Source organism: Sorex araneus, chromosome X (genome assembly GCF_027595985.1).
Source record: "Sorex araneus isolate mSorAra2 chromosome X, mSorAra2.pri, whole genome shotgun sequence".
NCBI lineage: Eukaryota > Metazoa > Chordata > Mammalia > Eulipotyphla > Soricidae > Sorex > Sorex araneus.
In genome coordinates this window covers 261928915-261946986 of record NC_073313.1, presented here as the reverse complement: position 1 = coordinate 261946986, position 18072 = coordinate 261928915, and the positions used below count along the sequence as shown (strand labels likewise).

Sequence of the window (18072 nt, the reverse complement as noted above, 5' to 3'; positions counted from 1 at the left end):
AGGCTTCTAAGGGATGAAAGAGTCACAGCTAAACCTCAGGAGCCGGTTGAAGATTGGGAATCAAACCCGGGGAAAGTCCGAGGAAAGGTAGAATCAGTGGGAGATCCCAGAGGGCACCAATGTGAGACATCAACCACCTCAAGACGACAGACAGACAGACAGACAGACAGACAGACCATCGAGAGAGGGAATCAAAGGTCTGTGCACCCGGAGAGGCATGCGGGCACTGACAGGACGCCCAGAGGGAAGGGGTGAGAGACTTCAGGGCTGGGCTGCTGTCTGTCCGTTGGAGAGCAAGAGCAGGGAGGGAGGGCCCGAGGGACGCGGGACCTTGGGCGGGGAGAGAGGGATTCTGCCAGGCGCTTCCACCCTGCTAGGGCGGCTCTGGCTCCTGACACTCAGCAGCGCGGGAGTCTTGGCCCTTGGGCCCAGGACTCCTTTGAGGTTAGAGAAGGCAAAGGCTAGGGAGCTTGGGGAGAGAGGGAGGGGGGGCTTCAGCGCCCGGGGAGGAGCGTGTCCCCCACCCCCAGCCCAGCCGCGCTCGCTTTCAGCCCCCGCGCCCGGCGCGCCCTGCTCGGTCGCTGCGCGGTCGCTGCGCGGTCCCCGCGCGGTCCCCGCGCTCTGCTCCAACCACCGACTTCCAGTCCTGGGCGGGCACTTGCCGCCTTTCTTCTCTGAGCGGGCGCCCCGGCCACCATGGATGACAACTCCTTCCTCGCGGTGCCAAGGTAAGCTGCGCTCGCCGTCAGCCCACCTTGGCCCCGCGCACTCGGTGGAGTGCTCACCCCAACTTGCCCCGGGGAGCGTGTCGGTTACACAGACACACAGACACACAGACACACACACACACACACACACACGCACGCACACACACACGCGCACACACACACGCACACACGCACATCCCGGGAAGGGGATGCTGCTGCACCGGGCGTGAAGTCGGGCGCCGCTGGACCAGCTGCTCCGGGCCAGCGTGGTGCCCAGTCCCTCACCCCAACGCTGGGCGCGGCCTGGCGCTGAGCGAGCGCAGGGGGCTGGGGTCTGCTGGACCCCCAGCTCCTTTCCGATAGCTTCTGATCGCCGCGGGAACGGCTTCCCAGGTAGGGAGAGAAACAAGGGCGCTCAGGACCAGGGCGAGGCATCGCCTCCTGGTCCAGCCGGTCTGAAGTGGGTGGGGGTCTGCAGTGACCGAGGGGGAGACATGGGGAGGCCGTGGATACCACCACGAAAGCCCCCTCCCCCCAGATTGACAACTTGGAGAGGAATTGAGTCCTCTCCGGCGTCACCCATCTCTGCTGCCAGGTGAGCACCTCGGGGAGTCGGTGAGCCAGGGGTCCCCAAAGATGGCAAGGCAGAGACACCAGCTGAGCTCTGGCAGGGAGGAGCAGAGGGCGTTTCTGGCGTGTCACCTCTTGGTTCTTTCTCTCTTTACTCCTTCCCACTGAAGTCCCTGTGAATTGTAGGTTTGGACATTCGGCCTTATCTCTCCCCGCGCCTTAAATCCCAGGGGGGCATGGACGTTAGCCAAGTGGCGATGGTGCTCCCACCTCACCCCCAAGCTGAGCAGAGAGGGGTTGGGATGTTGGTAATGGGTGCAGAATTCAGGCTGAGAAAATGGACACAGTTGCTAGGTGAATGTAGGGTCTTCCTATGCCCACCCTCCAGCCTCTTAGGCAGAGGGTTTAGGGTTGACCCTGTCGCTGTCCCCGTGTCCCCCTCCTCCCTGGGAGAACCGTTGGGCATCTTCCAGTGGACACGCAAGCACCAGGATCTACATCTTTCAGTTGCTTTCTTGGAGAGCAGCAAAACCCAACATCCACACGCGAGAGCACACATGTAGCTGATACTACATTGCCAGGGAACGGTATTGGTGGGAATGGGGGTGGCTGAAGACAGAGGAGGTTGCTTTTGGGTGCTTGAAGGCTGCCATCTAGAGACTGCAAGTGTCCTAACCTGTGAGCAAATAGAGCTTGCTCAACTCTACAGGCTGTTTGCTTTCTCGGCATCCGTGCGCTACTGCTGGCATGTGTGAGCGTGTGCATGCGTGTTCTGTGTGTGAGCACACGTGCGCGCCCCTGGATTTGCTGCAGTTTCTGTGGTTGTCTTGAAACTGCTCTCCAGTAAAATTTCTCTAACTCTTCCTAGAACAAGATCCAACTCTCATCGTCTTATATTCATTCAGTCCCAATGCATGCCAAGGGTAGGAAGGACCAGAGAAAGGTTGATTTTCACTTTTCAAACTGGGCCCATGATTATGTGTGAGTAAATGTGTGAGGCCTTTTGAAAGTCAAGTTAACCCAATAAAATCAGAGTGTGTCTCCCACATTTCAGGGAAGAGCCTTTTAGAAAGATGAGCTTGCTTGCTTTCAATCCAATTTTATAGTCAATACCGTGTGCCTGAATCAGGATTGTATTACTATTCCAAATATGGGTCATTTTCTAAGATCTCAGAACTACCTCATATCCACAATTTCTTAAGTGTTTCTTGCAGTTTGTATTCTGTAAAAATGACCTTACCAGCTGCAAAGAAAACAACAACTGCAAAAACTGTTGTTCTGTATCCTGTATTAGCCTCTAAAAATGTTAGTATAGATTGGACATCAGCTGCAGCAAATTCAACCTTTTATATCTTAACTGTTTATTCCCTAAGACAAGTCACATTCCACAATTCACTGCAGTAATTCAGCTATTTTCTCATCACTTCTATTCACATCAAATGTTCAGTTAAGTTCAATAGGTGAGTTCCTTTATTTCCTTGAGTTCCATAAATATAATTCCTTTCTCTTAAGATTTATAAAGCAGTTGAAGATCTTCTATTTAACCATTGGAGAGAGTAACTCACAGGGTTTAACTAAAGCATCATGTTTATAACAGATTATATCTGCTGATGTTACATCTTAAAAATTTTAATACAAGATGGTTGGAATTTGAATTAAACTTTATTCTATGAAAATTAAACTCAAACTTTTCTTTATTACTCTTCCTCTTCAGTGACTTTAGAGCATGGTTTTTAAGGATGAAATTTATATGGTTCTCCCCTTCCCTCAGTGGAAGCTCTAATGAGTTTCACTATGAAGATACTTTTATTTGTCAGTGTACAGGATCATATTTGCCTTTATCACATATTTCTTAAAACACTTGGTGGTACACACTGGGTATAAATGCAGTAAGGAAGGTAAGCTGTGGGAAAATAGAAATCTTTCTATATCAGCTGTTTTCCAGGCCCAGAATCCAAGTATTTCTGACTTGTGTTCAAGAAAGAAAAGGAAATATATATATACACTTATATAACTGTAAGTTTTGGTACAGACCTTTTAGTCATGTATTCTGAACAGTTTATTTGATTTGCTAAAGAAAATAAAATAAAAGCCAATAATACTCAACCAGTATTATCTATCACTGTGGTGCATAATCCAATAATTACAGAAGGAATGTCAGTCTCATTACCTTGGTAATGAGCATGTATAGAGTTTATATTTTACAAATTTACTCTAGTAAGGTTTACATTTTGTTGCATGTTATCACGTATATTAAGTTACTTTGAGCACACATCGCTGTAAGTTAATATAAAGATCTGCCCTTCTTAACTGAAAAATCTGAAGTAAAAAGGAATTCAATTATATAAATATATATATATATATATATATATATATACTGTCACTCTCATCCCGTTGCTCATTGATTTGTTCGAGCGGGCACCAGTAACATCTCTCATTGAGAGACTTATGTGTGTATGTATACACACATACACATATACATACATAAATGCATATTTCTAAATGTCTAGACAATAGTATATAGCAGAGATAGGTCATCCCCAGAGTTCTGGTTTCAGGGTCAGTTTTGTTGCTGATTTGTGGGAAAGGATCGAAATCCATTCTTTTCAAAATATTAGGAGGTGGGAAAAGATTCTGGTGAAGTTTGGTTGTCAAACATTGATAATATTAGACACAAGGGGGCAGCCTAAAAGCAAGATCATCTTTTAAAGGCAACAAATGAAAATATTTTTTGCCTACAGAAATCATTTGCCACCATGGCCCGAGTTGCATTTAAAGTTTAAAAAAGAGGATTTTTTTCTTTTTCCTTATTTCCTAAATTTCCTTACATATTCATATACTGCAGTGTGTGGTTCTTTATCTTTTGACTGATTTGCTAGATTCTATTTGATAATAGTATTTTATATAGCAAAACTGGAATATCACAGATAAATTTCTGAAAATATATTTTGACTTAGACTTATAATATATTTTGACTTAGATGTTTGCCTGTTTATTTGAATAAAACTTAAAATTAACCTTAAGCATGTCACACTATAGTCCATTGCAATATCAAGGCTTTGTATTTAAGAATGTTGGATTTAAAGGAAAAAAAACTAGATTTTTTTAACTTTTACAATGGAGCAGCCAACCTAATACTGTAAGCTAGTCTAAAGTCTTCTGTCAAGAATATCATTGAAAGGTAATATGCTTTCCACATGTGTGTGGAAAAATAAATTCAAAATTATTTACATCCCGTGCTCTACTTATTAAAAGCCTCAGGAAAAAAAGAGCAAAATATCTGAACAAATTGGGGCCTGAGATAAATATCATATGCTGTGTAAGGTAAATTTTAGATCATTCTCTATCAATGCATACTCTCCTTAAAACCTGCACTGACATGGTCATACCCATTATTAATAATTCTCAAAATTTCTGCTAGAGGTATATTTAGATGGAGAAAGAAATTCAGAATAAGTAAATCCTGGTATCTATGACACTGAGATCCCACATTGCTATCAGGTAATGGATACCTGGAGAACAGGTGAGAAATCTGAATTTCTTAAACAACATTATTATTAAACAACATTATTAATATTTATTAAACAACATTATTTTATTTTTTATTTATTTTATTATTTTATTTAATAAAATAAAATTTATTAAAAAACATTATTAAAACATCACAAAGGCCATCTTTAGTAATGTTTCAGGTATGACACCAACCTTTTGGTTCTTTTGTAAAAGATATATCTGCTACCTAAACAAAAGGAAAAAAAAACAATTTGTAAATATACAACAAAACTCATATTACTTATTTTGGGTAACTTTTGTTTACTGCTTTGACCTGTGCAAGATGAACAGAGTTTTATTCTTGCTCACAAGCTATGATTAGATAATAGCTGTAAATTACAAGAAGATAACAAAGAAAAGGGAATATTTTGTACCTGGAGACCTAATCTTGAGTCCTCTCCTGAAATTAATGTCATTGAACTCCTAGGCAAGATCTTCACCGAGGCTTGTCTCTCTTCTCCTGGACATAATTACATATACCCAACATATATGAATCTTTTATATCCCTCTTGCCATACTTTTTCACAATAAAATTAGTGCAGTAACACTTCTCATTTGAGCATGTTGAATGGGTTTCTGTCTTGTAAAACCAAGAGGAAATCAAGGCATCAGATTATTAAAACACCCATGCACTTAAAGTAAATTCCAGTTCAAAGAATGATTGGACATGTTTTTAATGCCTTCATAGATAAAATACCCTAATTTCTCATAGAAGAAATAATAAAACTTTACTTTGTTATGAACAGTATAGCTCAGTGATTAAGGTCACAGCTAAGCTGCTTACTGATTATTGGTATTCTTATGCAAAGCAAAATACTTACCCTTTGACTTATGTTCATTAACTCTAGAGTGTGAACCAAAAGTGATTCAAACACTTGAAAATGTTTCTGAAGACTGAGGATAGCATGATTGAAGTATAAAGAACAAAGCACACTTCAACTATTGTCACTGTAATACTTAAGAGATTCAGCGGTGGTTCTCAGAACTTGCTCTTGCCTCTACATTTAGGAATCACTTCTAGCAGTACTCAGGACACCATATGTGATGTCAAGGGTTCAAACCTGAGTCCACCACATGTAAGGAAAACACTCTACTCACTGCACTATCCTCTTAACATGACTGTTTATTGATGGATCTTAAAACCAGTGCTAGTGAATAGCCCAAAAATCTAGATAAGAAGTGTTTAACTGATATTAGTATAATTTATCTTTTCTGTCTACTATTATCACCTATTTAATCTAACACTATATTTCTTATATAAGGAATGGCAATTTATTTTCCTTTTTATCTACAATCTCTTTCTTTTCATGGCATATTTTGACAATTAATTTATTATCATTCTAAATAGGTCTACATTAATAATACTCACAATGAAGGCAGCACAAACCAAACAGAAATGGGATTATATTAGATTGAAAAGTTTATAAGCAGCAAGAGAAATAATCAACAAAGGTAAAGAAAAGCTAAGGAATGGGAAAATATTTGTAAATGGTTGATCTTATAGTGTTCAATCCAGTTTTAAAATGGGAAGAGGGACTGAATAGATAATTTTAAAAATAAATATTCAATGGCAAACAGACATAGGAAAATATTTTTTCATATCGCTATTAGGGAAAGGCAATGCAAAATCACAATTAAGTATCAAGTCACACTTGTTGAAATGACCACTATCAAAAAGAATGGAGGTAATGTTGGCCATAGGGCCAGAGAGATAGAACAGTGGGAAGGGCATCGCCTTATACGTATCAGACTGGTGTTTGATCCTTTGCACTCCATATGGTCCTCTGAGGATTGTGAAGACTGATCCCTGAGCACAGATCCAGGAGTAAGTCTTGGGTTTGCTCGACTCAAAACAAAAGAAAGCAAAACAAAGCGTTTTCTAGGTTATGGGGCAAAGAAAATCTTTGTGAGCTCTTGGCGACCAAGAAAATCAGTCTGAAAATTTCTCAAAGATTAAAAATAAAAGAGGTAGCAAAACAGATACGGTGTTTGCCTTGCACATGGTCAATTAGGGTTCAATTACCAATATCCCATATGGTCCCCTGAGCTCTGTCAGGACAGATTCCTGAGAATAGAGACTGGAGTAACCGCTGAACACTTCCAGGTGTCACCCACCTCCATCACCCCAAAAAAGTTGAAAACTGTCATATAACCCAACAATCTAAAGTCTGGTTATTTATGCAAAGGAAATTAAAATAGAGCACTGACATGTTTACTGTACCTTTATTCACAATAGTTGAGATTTAAAAACAATGTGTGTCTTTCAGTGATTGAAGGCATATAATGAATGTGGAAGGATATATCAGACACATATTTACCAGTGAAATATTACTAAGTCATGATAAAGAATAATCATTCTGGACATTCATAGCAACATGAATGTACATGGGGGCATTATGCTAAGTGAAAGTAAGTCATATAGACAAATAAAAATCTTCTGACTTATATGTGTAGAGTCTGAAAATTCTCAGCTGATTGGAAGAGAACATAATGGTAATCACCAGAACCTAGTGGTGATATAGTCCTCATATCACTAATTACCAGGGAAATGTAATGCAAAACCACAATTAAGTATCATCTCACGCTTGTTGGAATGACCATTATAAAAAATATGAGGTAAATATGAGAAAAATAAGGGATATGTTGGTCAAGGAGTATGAAAACTTCTAGTATTTGTATGAGTATGTTCTGGAGATGTTTGCTACAACAGTGACAGGACTATTTATTTGAAAGCTTCCAAGAGAGTATATGTAAAATCTCCTCCCACAAACAATGTAATGTGATATAGTGCAAATAAACCCTTTGGTAATGAGTTTTGCCATATATTATTGCATCAAATCAACATAAATAAGTATACCTTAAACTTAGAGAATGTTATGTACCAATTGTATCTCAACACAGTTGGAGAATATAAAACAATTAACATGTTTTCTTTTTCTCTCTTCAATTGTTTTATTCCCTCTGCTGCATTTCCTTTATGGGGATTTTTGAAACAAGATCTTTTGGGTTATTCTTTATAAAACTCTAAAAATGCATAGCCTACTGAGAGTTTGTTATGTATATTGCTTATAAAAACATTATTTAATAGATTTAGAAATTATAATATGATACCCAGTTAGGAATGATAATATGTGAGCCATATATAGATATATATTAAAATCCTCTTTATGATCATTTGTGCTATTGTTATATTGTAGGATAACATAGCCTCAGGTAGTTTAGGTTTATTGGGTTACTCCCATTACAGTGCTCCTATTCCTCTTTGTCTATTTATAGCTTCTTTCTTAGTGTTCTGTTGACTTGTAAATAATGTTTTTCTCTTCTCCTTGAGTCCTTTGCATAGTTTATTCAGAGCAAGTCCTTTTTGTATGGACACAGGAAGACTTAGCAAATGCTATGCTTTTGTAACCTGGGAATCATTTGACTCTACATGATATTTTCCTCCAAGGCATCTGTTCTCTTACCTAAGCCTCAGCTGCCCTTACTTCCTAGCACCCCCAAAAGCAGGGTCCCAACGAGGGACGAGACGGACCCAGGGCAAGTGGTGAGTTGTGTGCTACCCTGGCATCGAGATGGGCCTGGCCAAAGTGCCTAATGCTTAACTATAAGTTAAGAGCTTGATCATGGACAAATGCTGTCATGATCCAAACAGTGATAACTAGATTCGGACCTTGCTAGGGTTAGGAATGATTAATCTGGCCTGAGTACTGTGGTCTGAGTCTGTGGTAAGATGTTGCCAGGAGAGCTGCCTTGCAAACCTCAATGTATCTCTTGCTATGTCCATGCAAAAATAACTAGTATTAAGATGTTAATGAGTGTTTGGAATGGGGAGAGAAGAAAAATCCCTTAAGAGGTATTTTGCCTACTGGCAGTCAGGAAGGGTTTTAAAAGGCCCCTAGGTTATGTTCCCTTTAAACCTGACAGCCCTCAGGAAGGGCTTTATTATGTTGATTTTGCTACCTGGCTGGGTGTAACCTAGGGGCAAGGGGGAGAGAGGAAAGAGGGAGGAGAGAGATAGAAAGAAGCAGCAGTTGATCCAGAGAGAGGATGGAGCTGGGAGTGCTGGAGATGAGAAAGATGGAAGATTGAATAAACGGTAACTAATCAGCAACTAGCTTGGTCCTCGTTCTTCCTTCGCCTTTCCTTGACCACTGGCCGTCCCGATCTGGTCCACACACTGCGGTTCCAGAGCACCGAACGCGGGTGGTGAGACAGAGCCGCCCGGAGAGCCCGCGAGTGCACTCGCCCCTCGGCGTTCCTTAGTATTTTACATTATATTATATTTTTATATATCAAATACACACTTTTTAATATTTTCATTTAAATAGTTAGCCTGGAGCTTTCATAAATACTAACTTTTATTTTATTTTAATTTATTTCATCACTGACACTTCATCTGTGTAATCTTGCTTCTGTCTGATATGATTTTCCTATTCAAGTAAATTCCCTGAACGTTTCTTGTAGGATGGAGTTGCTAGCAATAAATTATCTTAGTTTTTGTCTGAGCGAATTTAGAGTTCCTTCAGTTTTTGAAATATATTTTCATAAGTATAGGTATCTGGGTTGGCAGGTTAACTTTTTTTTTATAGCTTTAAAGATGACACTACATTGTATTTTAACTTTTATGATTTCTGCCAAGAAGTTGCTGTCTTTCTTAATTCCTTTTTATGACATATATTCTATTTAGTTCCTTTCTGTCAAAATTTTCTATTGCTTAGAACTATTTTATGTAACATACTGTGTGTGTGGGGAGAGAGAGAGAGAAAGAGAGAGAGAGAAAAGAGTAGAGAGAGGGGGCAGGGAGGGGGAGGAAAGAAGGGGGAAGAAGGGAAAGAGAGAAGAGAGAGTGAGGGGGAGGAAGGGAGGGAGGGAGGGAGAGAGGAGAAGGGAGAGAGATCCAGAGAGAGAAGAGAGAGAGAGAGCTCCATATATCTTTCCTGGAGTCTCTGAATTTTTTGAATCAAGACTTAGTGCCTATTACTAATTTTGAAAAATTTTCAGTCAAAATTCAATAGTATGCTTTTTAAACTATTCTGAATAATCTTTTTCCCTTTATATTCTAATGGCATATGTATCAGAATGCAGTCTTAGAGTTTCTGCTTTTTTTCCTTTCTCCTCTTTTTCAGTTTTGATTATTAGTATTCAACCTACCTTCCATTCATTGATGCTTCCCTCAACTCAGCTGATTTTATTAAGAAATTTTCAGTCATTTCTCAATCCCTGTGGTTTTCATTTCAGAGTCGCACTGAGTATGGTCCTAGACCTTTCTTCAGTTTTTTTTTTCATTTTTTGCTAAAAACGTACACAAAAGCTTGCATCTTGTCCATTTTCTCCACTAGTTGTTGAAAATAGTAACCAGGGTCCGCTTAGCAGCAAAGTGAGCAGGGTTTGCCTTGCATGCTGCTGACCTATGTTCAATCCCAGCACCATGTATGGTCCCCTGACAGGACTAGGAGTAATCTCTGAGTTAAGAGCCAGGAATAAGCCTGAAGCACTGCTGTGTTTGTGTCCCCGCACCCCCACCAGAAAAAAGAAAATAATAAGGTTTTCATGGGTCGGAAACTCTCTAGGCTGAATGCATGCTTTGCATGCAGAAGACCCAGGGTTGATCCTTGGCACTACATCTTTTGCTGGGCACTACCAAGAGTGACCCCTGAGCATGGAGCCAGGTGTAACCCTTGAGTACTGCTGGGTGTGGCCAAAAAAAACAACAAATCAATATTTCCCTTCATAGTTTCAACATCTCTGTCCTGCACAGGCTAGACTTATTGGTTGCTTCATCAATTGGAAAACAAAACAAACACAACAGAAACCTAACTTGTTTTCAAACTCTGTATCCTCTGTTCCTGGACTACATACATCATAGTTCTCCACTTCATAACACATGTATACACCAATGCCAAGGACCTCAAGAGATTTATTTATGGCATCTGAGTTCAGTTATTTGAGTTATTTTTATCTCTATTCCAAGAAAGTTACTGAAGCATGTATAGTGATGAGGAACAAATGGTTCCTGCTCTCGATGAGTTTCGTATGTAATCACAACATACTTTTTTCCATTTTAACTCAATCTCCCTCCAAATACAATCTCTGTATTAAACTGAGATACAAAGGCAGGTAGTGTGATATTTTGACACAATCACAGTAAAATGAAAACTTCATGCACGATGACCAATGGCATCAAACATATAAGTTAGAAATTCTTTAATTTTACAAGTGGTCCAAGAATCATACATATACTGAACTCTCTACTTATACACCAAGCACATTTCTGCTTGAAATAGAAAAGGTGATCTGACATGATTTGAAACGATATTTTAAATTAAATGTTGACCAGTTCTCTTTGCTCTATTATTAAATTTTAATACATTGTAATGGTCAATTTTATAAATATTCAATGCAACTATTTGAGCTGCCATGTGTTTAGAAGTATAGCCACTTAGGGAAAAAATAGCATGAGAACGTTGTGTTATTTTTATATTTCTGCCTTAGTTAATTACCACAAAATTAAAACAACATAAATGTATGCTTTTATTGTAAAATACGTGAGAAGTCTGACAGGGGTCTCAGGAATGATCCAAACTGTTTACAGTGCTGAGGGTTTTTTTTGTTTGTTTGTCTGTTTGTTTCGACTTTTTTTTTTAGGCTATGGGCTAGAATGATAGCACAGCGGGTAGTGTGTTTGCCTTGCACACGGCTGACCGGCTGACCTGAGTTTAATTCCTCCATCCCTCTCGGAGGGCCGACAAGCTACTAAGAGTATCCTGCTCGCACGGCAGAGCCTGGCAAGCTCCCCATGTCGTATTTGAAATGCCAAAAACAGTAACAACAAATCTCACAATGGAGACGTTACTGGTGCCCTCTAGAGCAAATTGATGAACAGTGGGACGACAGTGCTACACTGCTATGAAAGAAATGTACTGTCTTATTTTTCCTAAATTTCAGAGACTGCTTATTATTGTTATTATTTTTTGCTTCACAATATGTTTCTTGCTTGCTTCATCTTCAAAGCCACCAATGACGGATTGAATTCTTCTTATATCACTGTTCTCTGACTTCTCTTACTGATTCCCTCTACTACTTTAAAAAATTCTGGTAATTACATAGGATCCATAAAGGAAATTCTGAAGAATCTTTCTATATCATAGTCAGCTTATTAATAATTAATAAGCTTAATTCCATCTTAAAACTTCATTCTGCTTTGCCATGTAACAATATAGTTTTAGGTTCTGGAGATTTGACTATAAACATTTCTGTTTACCCATTGTTCTGTCTAGTGTTGTTAATTCTTTAACTAAAAATTTCATCATGCTAGAAATAAAGATCATCAAAGATATTTGGTTCTCCACTGCACCATGTGACTCAATCAGTATTGCTATGTTGGAACGATCAGTCAAATCCTAAAACTTATTCAAGAACATGTAAGATCAGCTCAGGCAGGATGTGGAGACCCTACAGAATTCATTTGTCACCCTGATCTAGATGTTGGAGCTATTCAATAGTCATTTCCAACTGTTTTCCTAAGCATAGGGTAAGTTATGCTTGCGGTTGTCCTTAGCACAAGCTATGATCCTGTGTATTATTTCAGTAATGCAGAGTGCTTAGAGGACTATGGATGTCTCCTTTAAGGGGAAGTATTCAAGAGGTCATGATATTTTATATAACTTTTACTGCTTTCTACCATAGTGGGTAAGTGTAGCTATTCTATCAGTCTCCATTTCAGAATGAGCACAACTAAAGCAGGGTTTAATCTATCATCAGCCAACAACTTTCTTTACAAGCAATGCCAAATAGTTGTTTTCCTCTATACCAATGGAATTAAATTAATCTTTCATAAATTAGAGCACATAGAATGTCATCTATTCACATTCAATTTTATTCAATTTATGATTAATAGAATCTGAAACTTAAATGCAATCAGCACTGTATTTAAGGTTATTATTAACATTAAACTGTCTTAAAATAAATCTTAAATAGAATTCTAGGTGGGATAAACTCCTTAAATATTTTGTGTTAACCCAGCCAAAATAATAAAAATTTAAACTAATTTTATTTCCAAAGATACAAATATAATTGACAATTTTTGTTGCTATTATTTAATATATATATATGTATATATATATATGCATAGCACTGTAGCACTGTCGTCCCATTGTTCATCAATTTGCCCAAGTGGGCACCAGTAATCTCTCCATTGAGAGACTTGTTGTTACTGTTTTTGGCATATCCAATATGCCACAGGTAGCTTGCCAAGCTCTGTTGTGCTGGCGGGATACTCTCAGTAGCTTGCTGGGCTCTCCGAGAGGGATGGAAGAATCGAACCCAGGTCAGCCTTGTGCAAGGCAAATGCCCTACCATCTGTGCTATTGCTCCAGTCCAATATATACATATATTTGTATAATTTTTAAATCTCTCACGGCACAGCCTGGCAAGTTACCCGTGGTGTATTCAATATGCCAAAAATATGCCAAAAACAGTAACAATAATGGGCCTCATTCCCCTGACCCTGAATGTGACAGGGAAGAATGAGGCGTTACTGGTGCCTGCTCAAACAAATCAATGAGCAATGGGATGACAGTGATATAGTGACATAATTTTTATCTTACAAATTGTACTCAGGAGGCTGGGTGGTGGGGAGGCACCTCTGCTGATTTTCAGTTCAAAGTGAGAAAACAAAGATGCAGCACCTTTGGTTCAGTCACATACAAAGCACGTATTAAACCCTTTACTCTCTCTCTAGCCCCTGTGACTCTAAGACAAATTGAATCATGCACTTTTATTTTTTAATAAAAATGTTGAGGGACTGGAGAGACTGTTTAGGGGGTAGGGTGTTTGACTTGCAGCGAACCTGGGTTCTAGCCCCTCATATGGCTCCTCAAGGCCCAGCAGGAGTGATCCCATGGCATGAAGAGAGCCCACCTTCGGCCCTGAGCACAGCTGGGTATGGCCCCAACTCACCATCACTGTATCACTGTCATCGATTTACTGTTCGTCGATTTACTCAAATGGGCATCAGTAATGTCTCTATTCCTCCCTGCCCTGAGATTTTAGCTGCCTCTCCTTACTCGTTTTTCCCAAAGATTGGAGGCTCTTTCAGGGTCAGGGGAATGAGACCTATCATTACTGTTTTTGGCATATCGAGTATGCCACAGGGAGCTTGACAGGCGGGATACTCTTAGTAGCTTGCTTGCCAGGCTCTCCGGTATATATATATATATATATATATATATATATATATATATATGTATATATATATGTATACACACATACACACACATACATATGTGTATACACACACACACACACACATATATATATATATAAAACTCTCTATGATTTGTTGCCTACTGTCTGAACTCCATCAAATATGGTCTGGTAATTTTGGAAAATGGGTAAGAAGTGTTTTATAATGCATTGCTCACAGCCGCGAGGTCTGGAAGACAGCCTGGAGCGTGGTGGCGGTTGGGTAGTGAAGGTCAGCTGCCTGTGTTGAGTCCCTTGGGGCAGGGAGGGTTCTCACCCGCCCCTCTCTGAGGCGTCCCGAGTGAAAACAACCTGGTGCGGAGTCCCAACTCACCATAAAAGCATAAAAATAAGAGTCTATACTCTGAATCGCAAGAAGAATATAATAAATGTGACAAATGACTTGATATATTGTGTTATTCACAACTAATTCTTCACAGTTTGAGCAGTCATTATGCCTCTAAACTTATTCAGATAATGAAGTAAACAACCTATTTGAATAATTCATACCAAAACTGTGAACCCAGTGAAGACCTTTTTCTAAATAGAACAGAACCCCCATAAAATGTGCTCTCTGTTAACTCATGTACCTGATTTGTCTAAATATATTTTATTCTTGCTGCTTTAGTTTTATTCTTAATGAATCAATAGCTCCTTAACAACTTAAAAATACTAGTATTTCACTTCTATAATAATCAGTAGATTAGTGAAATGACAAAATTCAAATACAGTTTAGTTCTCCCAATATTTTACTAGGTTGAAGATATTTTATTTAAGATATATAAAAGCAAAGGAGGCTGAAAAAGGTGTTGACCAAATACGAATTTTAACCTGGAAGATTATAGGGGGCAGATATGACTGGTCGGGTATGCATAACAGAGAAGCACATCCAGGTAGCACCAACTTCCTCGTAAGGAAGGAAGAAATTCTGAGGTTAATATACCATCACCACCATGGGAGGATTATTTAGGTACCTGAGAAGGGTCATATAAAACAAACTCAATTTATATATCTGGTTGTAAATTTATCTTTACCAATAATAAAATGCATACATATGAATTTTTTAAAGAAAGACTTGAAAGTGAAGCATTGATTGGATTGTAAACTATACATAAAAATATATGTGCATTGTATAAAATTTCTCATTAAGTGAGGCTAATGTAGCACATTTTGTTAGAAGACATGTCACAAGATTAAAATGCATCTTTTCATTAAGTTCCCAATGACCTCATGAAATTGTCAACTTTTCTTCTAATTCTGTGATTCTTAATTCAGTCTCTTGTGAAATATCTATTATGCCATTGTCCTCACTGATTCTCTTTTTCCATCATCTGCTGGTCTCCCTCTGCCACATTGTCATTCGAATGGTTTGACAAAGGATTAAAGGACTCTCCGATATCATTGTCTTCTCCTTTCTGAAGTTCTACATCTTCTGCAAGATATTTCACTTGAATTGATTAGAATATTATCAAAGTCACAACCACTTAAGCTATTAACAAGCAATTACCACCAAAGCTATTGATGCAAACACTCAAGTGAAGAGACTGATCACTAAAAACTATTAGCTGTTGATGCACAGTTAATGAAATGTTTGCTTTCTTTTACAATCTTGTCACTACAGAAACTGGGCCACAAATGACAGAGACAGTTCATCAGACAGAGGGTAGAGTTTCCTGTGACATCATGTTTACCAGATTTCCTCCATGAAAAGCACTGCTAAAAACTTTTTCACATTCATGAACATTACCCCATTATACATAGATGAGTGAATAAACTAATGAAGCTGTGCAGATACAATTGAACATTTCATAAACTCAAACAACCTTCTGGAAAATTCTCTACCTCCTGTAGTGAAGATTAAAGAGGCCTTTTGGTTTTCAATATATCTCTCTACTGTTAGTCTACATTAAATGTACCAACAACAGCTTAAATTGAATATATAAAAAAATACCAAAGGCTGCAGCAGGAGGTTTGCATATAAATATGAATTCCCCTTGTTTGCTTTTCAATAATCCACAACATACATGGAAGGTTCAAAGGTGGCAGGTAGATGTTATTAAATGGTGTGGATTAAGGAAAATATCCTTAGCAAATAAGGACTTAGATATACTCATGTCTAGACCTTCATGGACTGGAGCGATAGCACAGTGGGTAGGGCATTTGCCTTGCACATGGCTGACCCGGGTTCAATTCCTCTGTCCCTCTCGGAGAGCCCAGCAAGCTACCAAGAGTATCCTGCCCACAGGGCAGAGCCTGGCAAGCTACCCGTGGCATATTCGATATGCCAAAAACAGTAACAACAAGTCTCACAATGGAGACGTTACTGGTGCCCGCTGGAGCAAATCGATGAACAATGGGATGACAGTGCTACAGTCCTTCACAGTCTCTCAAAGCTCCCAGTAAAACATTCATTTTATGTAGAATTAGGGTCATATGATATATCTTTGAAAAGTATAAAAATACAATGCATTTACTCATTCAATAGAAATATTCGCCCTTTATCGCATGTGGATAATGTCATTATACCAACTGTATACGCATTGATGAGTGCAAAGTTTCAGCCCTAGCCATAGACTATTTTCTATTTGTTTGGGGGAGGGGAAGGGAGATTCCCACGTGATGTTCAGGAGGTCAAAGACCCCACCCATAATTCTTGACCAACCAGATCTGTGGTTCAATGCAAGGACTCAAGGTCACAACACTGCCCAGGCTATTCAATGCCAGCTGAAACTGGGCTAGCCCCAAAGTGTGAGGGGCCTTCAGGGCAATGATCCGATGACTGTGTAGCACCAGAAATTGGATCCACCCAGGTCAGATGCATACAGGCTTGTTTTCTAATAGTCTTACTATCCCCCAGTCCCTGAAACTACTATTCCAGTGGGGCAGAAAGGCATGAGCCCAAGAAACACACCAGTAGCCAATGGATGTGTGTGTTCCAAATGGAAAGAAAAAAGGATCACAGTCTTCCAGTATTTGTCATAACAAACAAGACAAATTGGCAGATATCAGAAAGGCTTCTTGTGGAAAAGTGCTCAGACAGTCAACAAACCGTTTAGAAAAAGTCTTGAGCCAGAAAGTAATGGAGTGTTTAAACAATATGAAGTGTGTGCCTGGAATATAAGAAATCAGCAGAGACAGTAAAAAATGAGACCTAAAGGTCAGTCTGGGACAAGAATATGCTACACTTGGAGATCCACTGGGGTCTCATTTCTAAAAAGTAGCAGATAATCTTTGAAGATTTTAAGCTAGAGATGCCCAAATGCTTTAAGTGAGGTAATGCCTATAAAGCAAATAGCCAAGTACCTGGCATATTTTCAAAGTTCTTTAAATAGTGGAAATGATTGCTGTCATTACTTATCATTTCAATTTCACTGTAGTTTGATGAAGAGGCAAAAGACAAATAGGCAGCTGATGTTGCAGAATTATTAGAAAATTATTCAAAAGTTGTTATTGTCATTATGAGGTTTTTAAATATATTTCTTCAGCTCCAAGTTGCCTAAGTGTATTCTGAAACTCACATTCAATGAATTGGCCTTTTCTATGTCACATACATAGAGAAGGCAACCCAGAGGATACCTAAGGGCTTCTTCAAGACATTTGCTGAGAGATAACTGTGTTCTCAGGTATACACATAAGAAAGGAGTTAGTATTACCTGTATCTCAAAGCACCTGAGTAGGTACTTTTGGAGAAGACCTATAAATGATCAGCAGGTCTATGGGAAGGAAAATATTCCTAGTCATTAGGGAAATATAAATGTAAATCACAATGAAAATATCCCCTCATGCTTTGAGAGAAACTTTTTGTTTATTTGGAGGCCAAGCTGTGCTCAAGACTATAGTCTCAAAAGTCACTTCTGGTGGTACTTGGGTGATCACGTGTGGCATCCTCCCCAGAGTACTATCATTCTAGCACTAGAGTAACTATTTTTAAAAGGCAAGTGATAGCAGGTGTGGGCAAAGACACATTACACTGTTGGTGGGAGTGTCAATGATAGCATCA

The 18072-nt window shown here is 39.3% G+C and overlaps 1 protein-coding gene across 6 annotated transcripts in view; it reads left to right on the top strand.

Annotated features, from left to right (window-relative positions):
* The first annotated feature begins 357 nt into the window (after nucleotides 1-357).
* The window catches only part of SPHKAP (SPHK1 interactor, AKAP domain containing), a 168228-nt gene continuing 150513 nt past the window's right edge, over nucleotides 358-18072 (top strand). For 3 of the 6 annotated variants that reach the window (XM_055120937.1, XM_055120938.1, XM_055120936.1), the window contains exon 1: nucleotides 359-728. In XM_055120937.1, the coding sequence (XP_054976912.1) occupies nucleotides 697-728 (32 nt within the window). In that variant the 5' untranslated portion in view covers nucleotides 359-696. Of the gene's footprint in view, nucleotides 729-885; nucleotides 1101-18072 lie in introns of those variants that run through there. The other 3 variants (XM_055120940.1, XM_055120939.1, XM_004610854.2) reach the window with 3 other exon arrangements.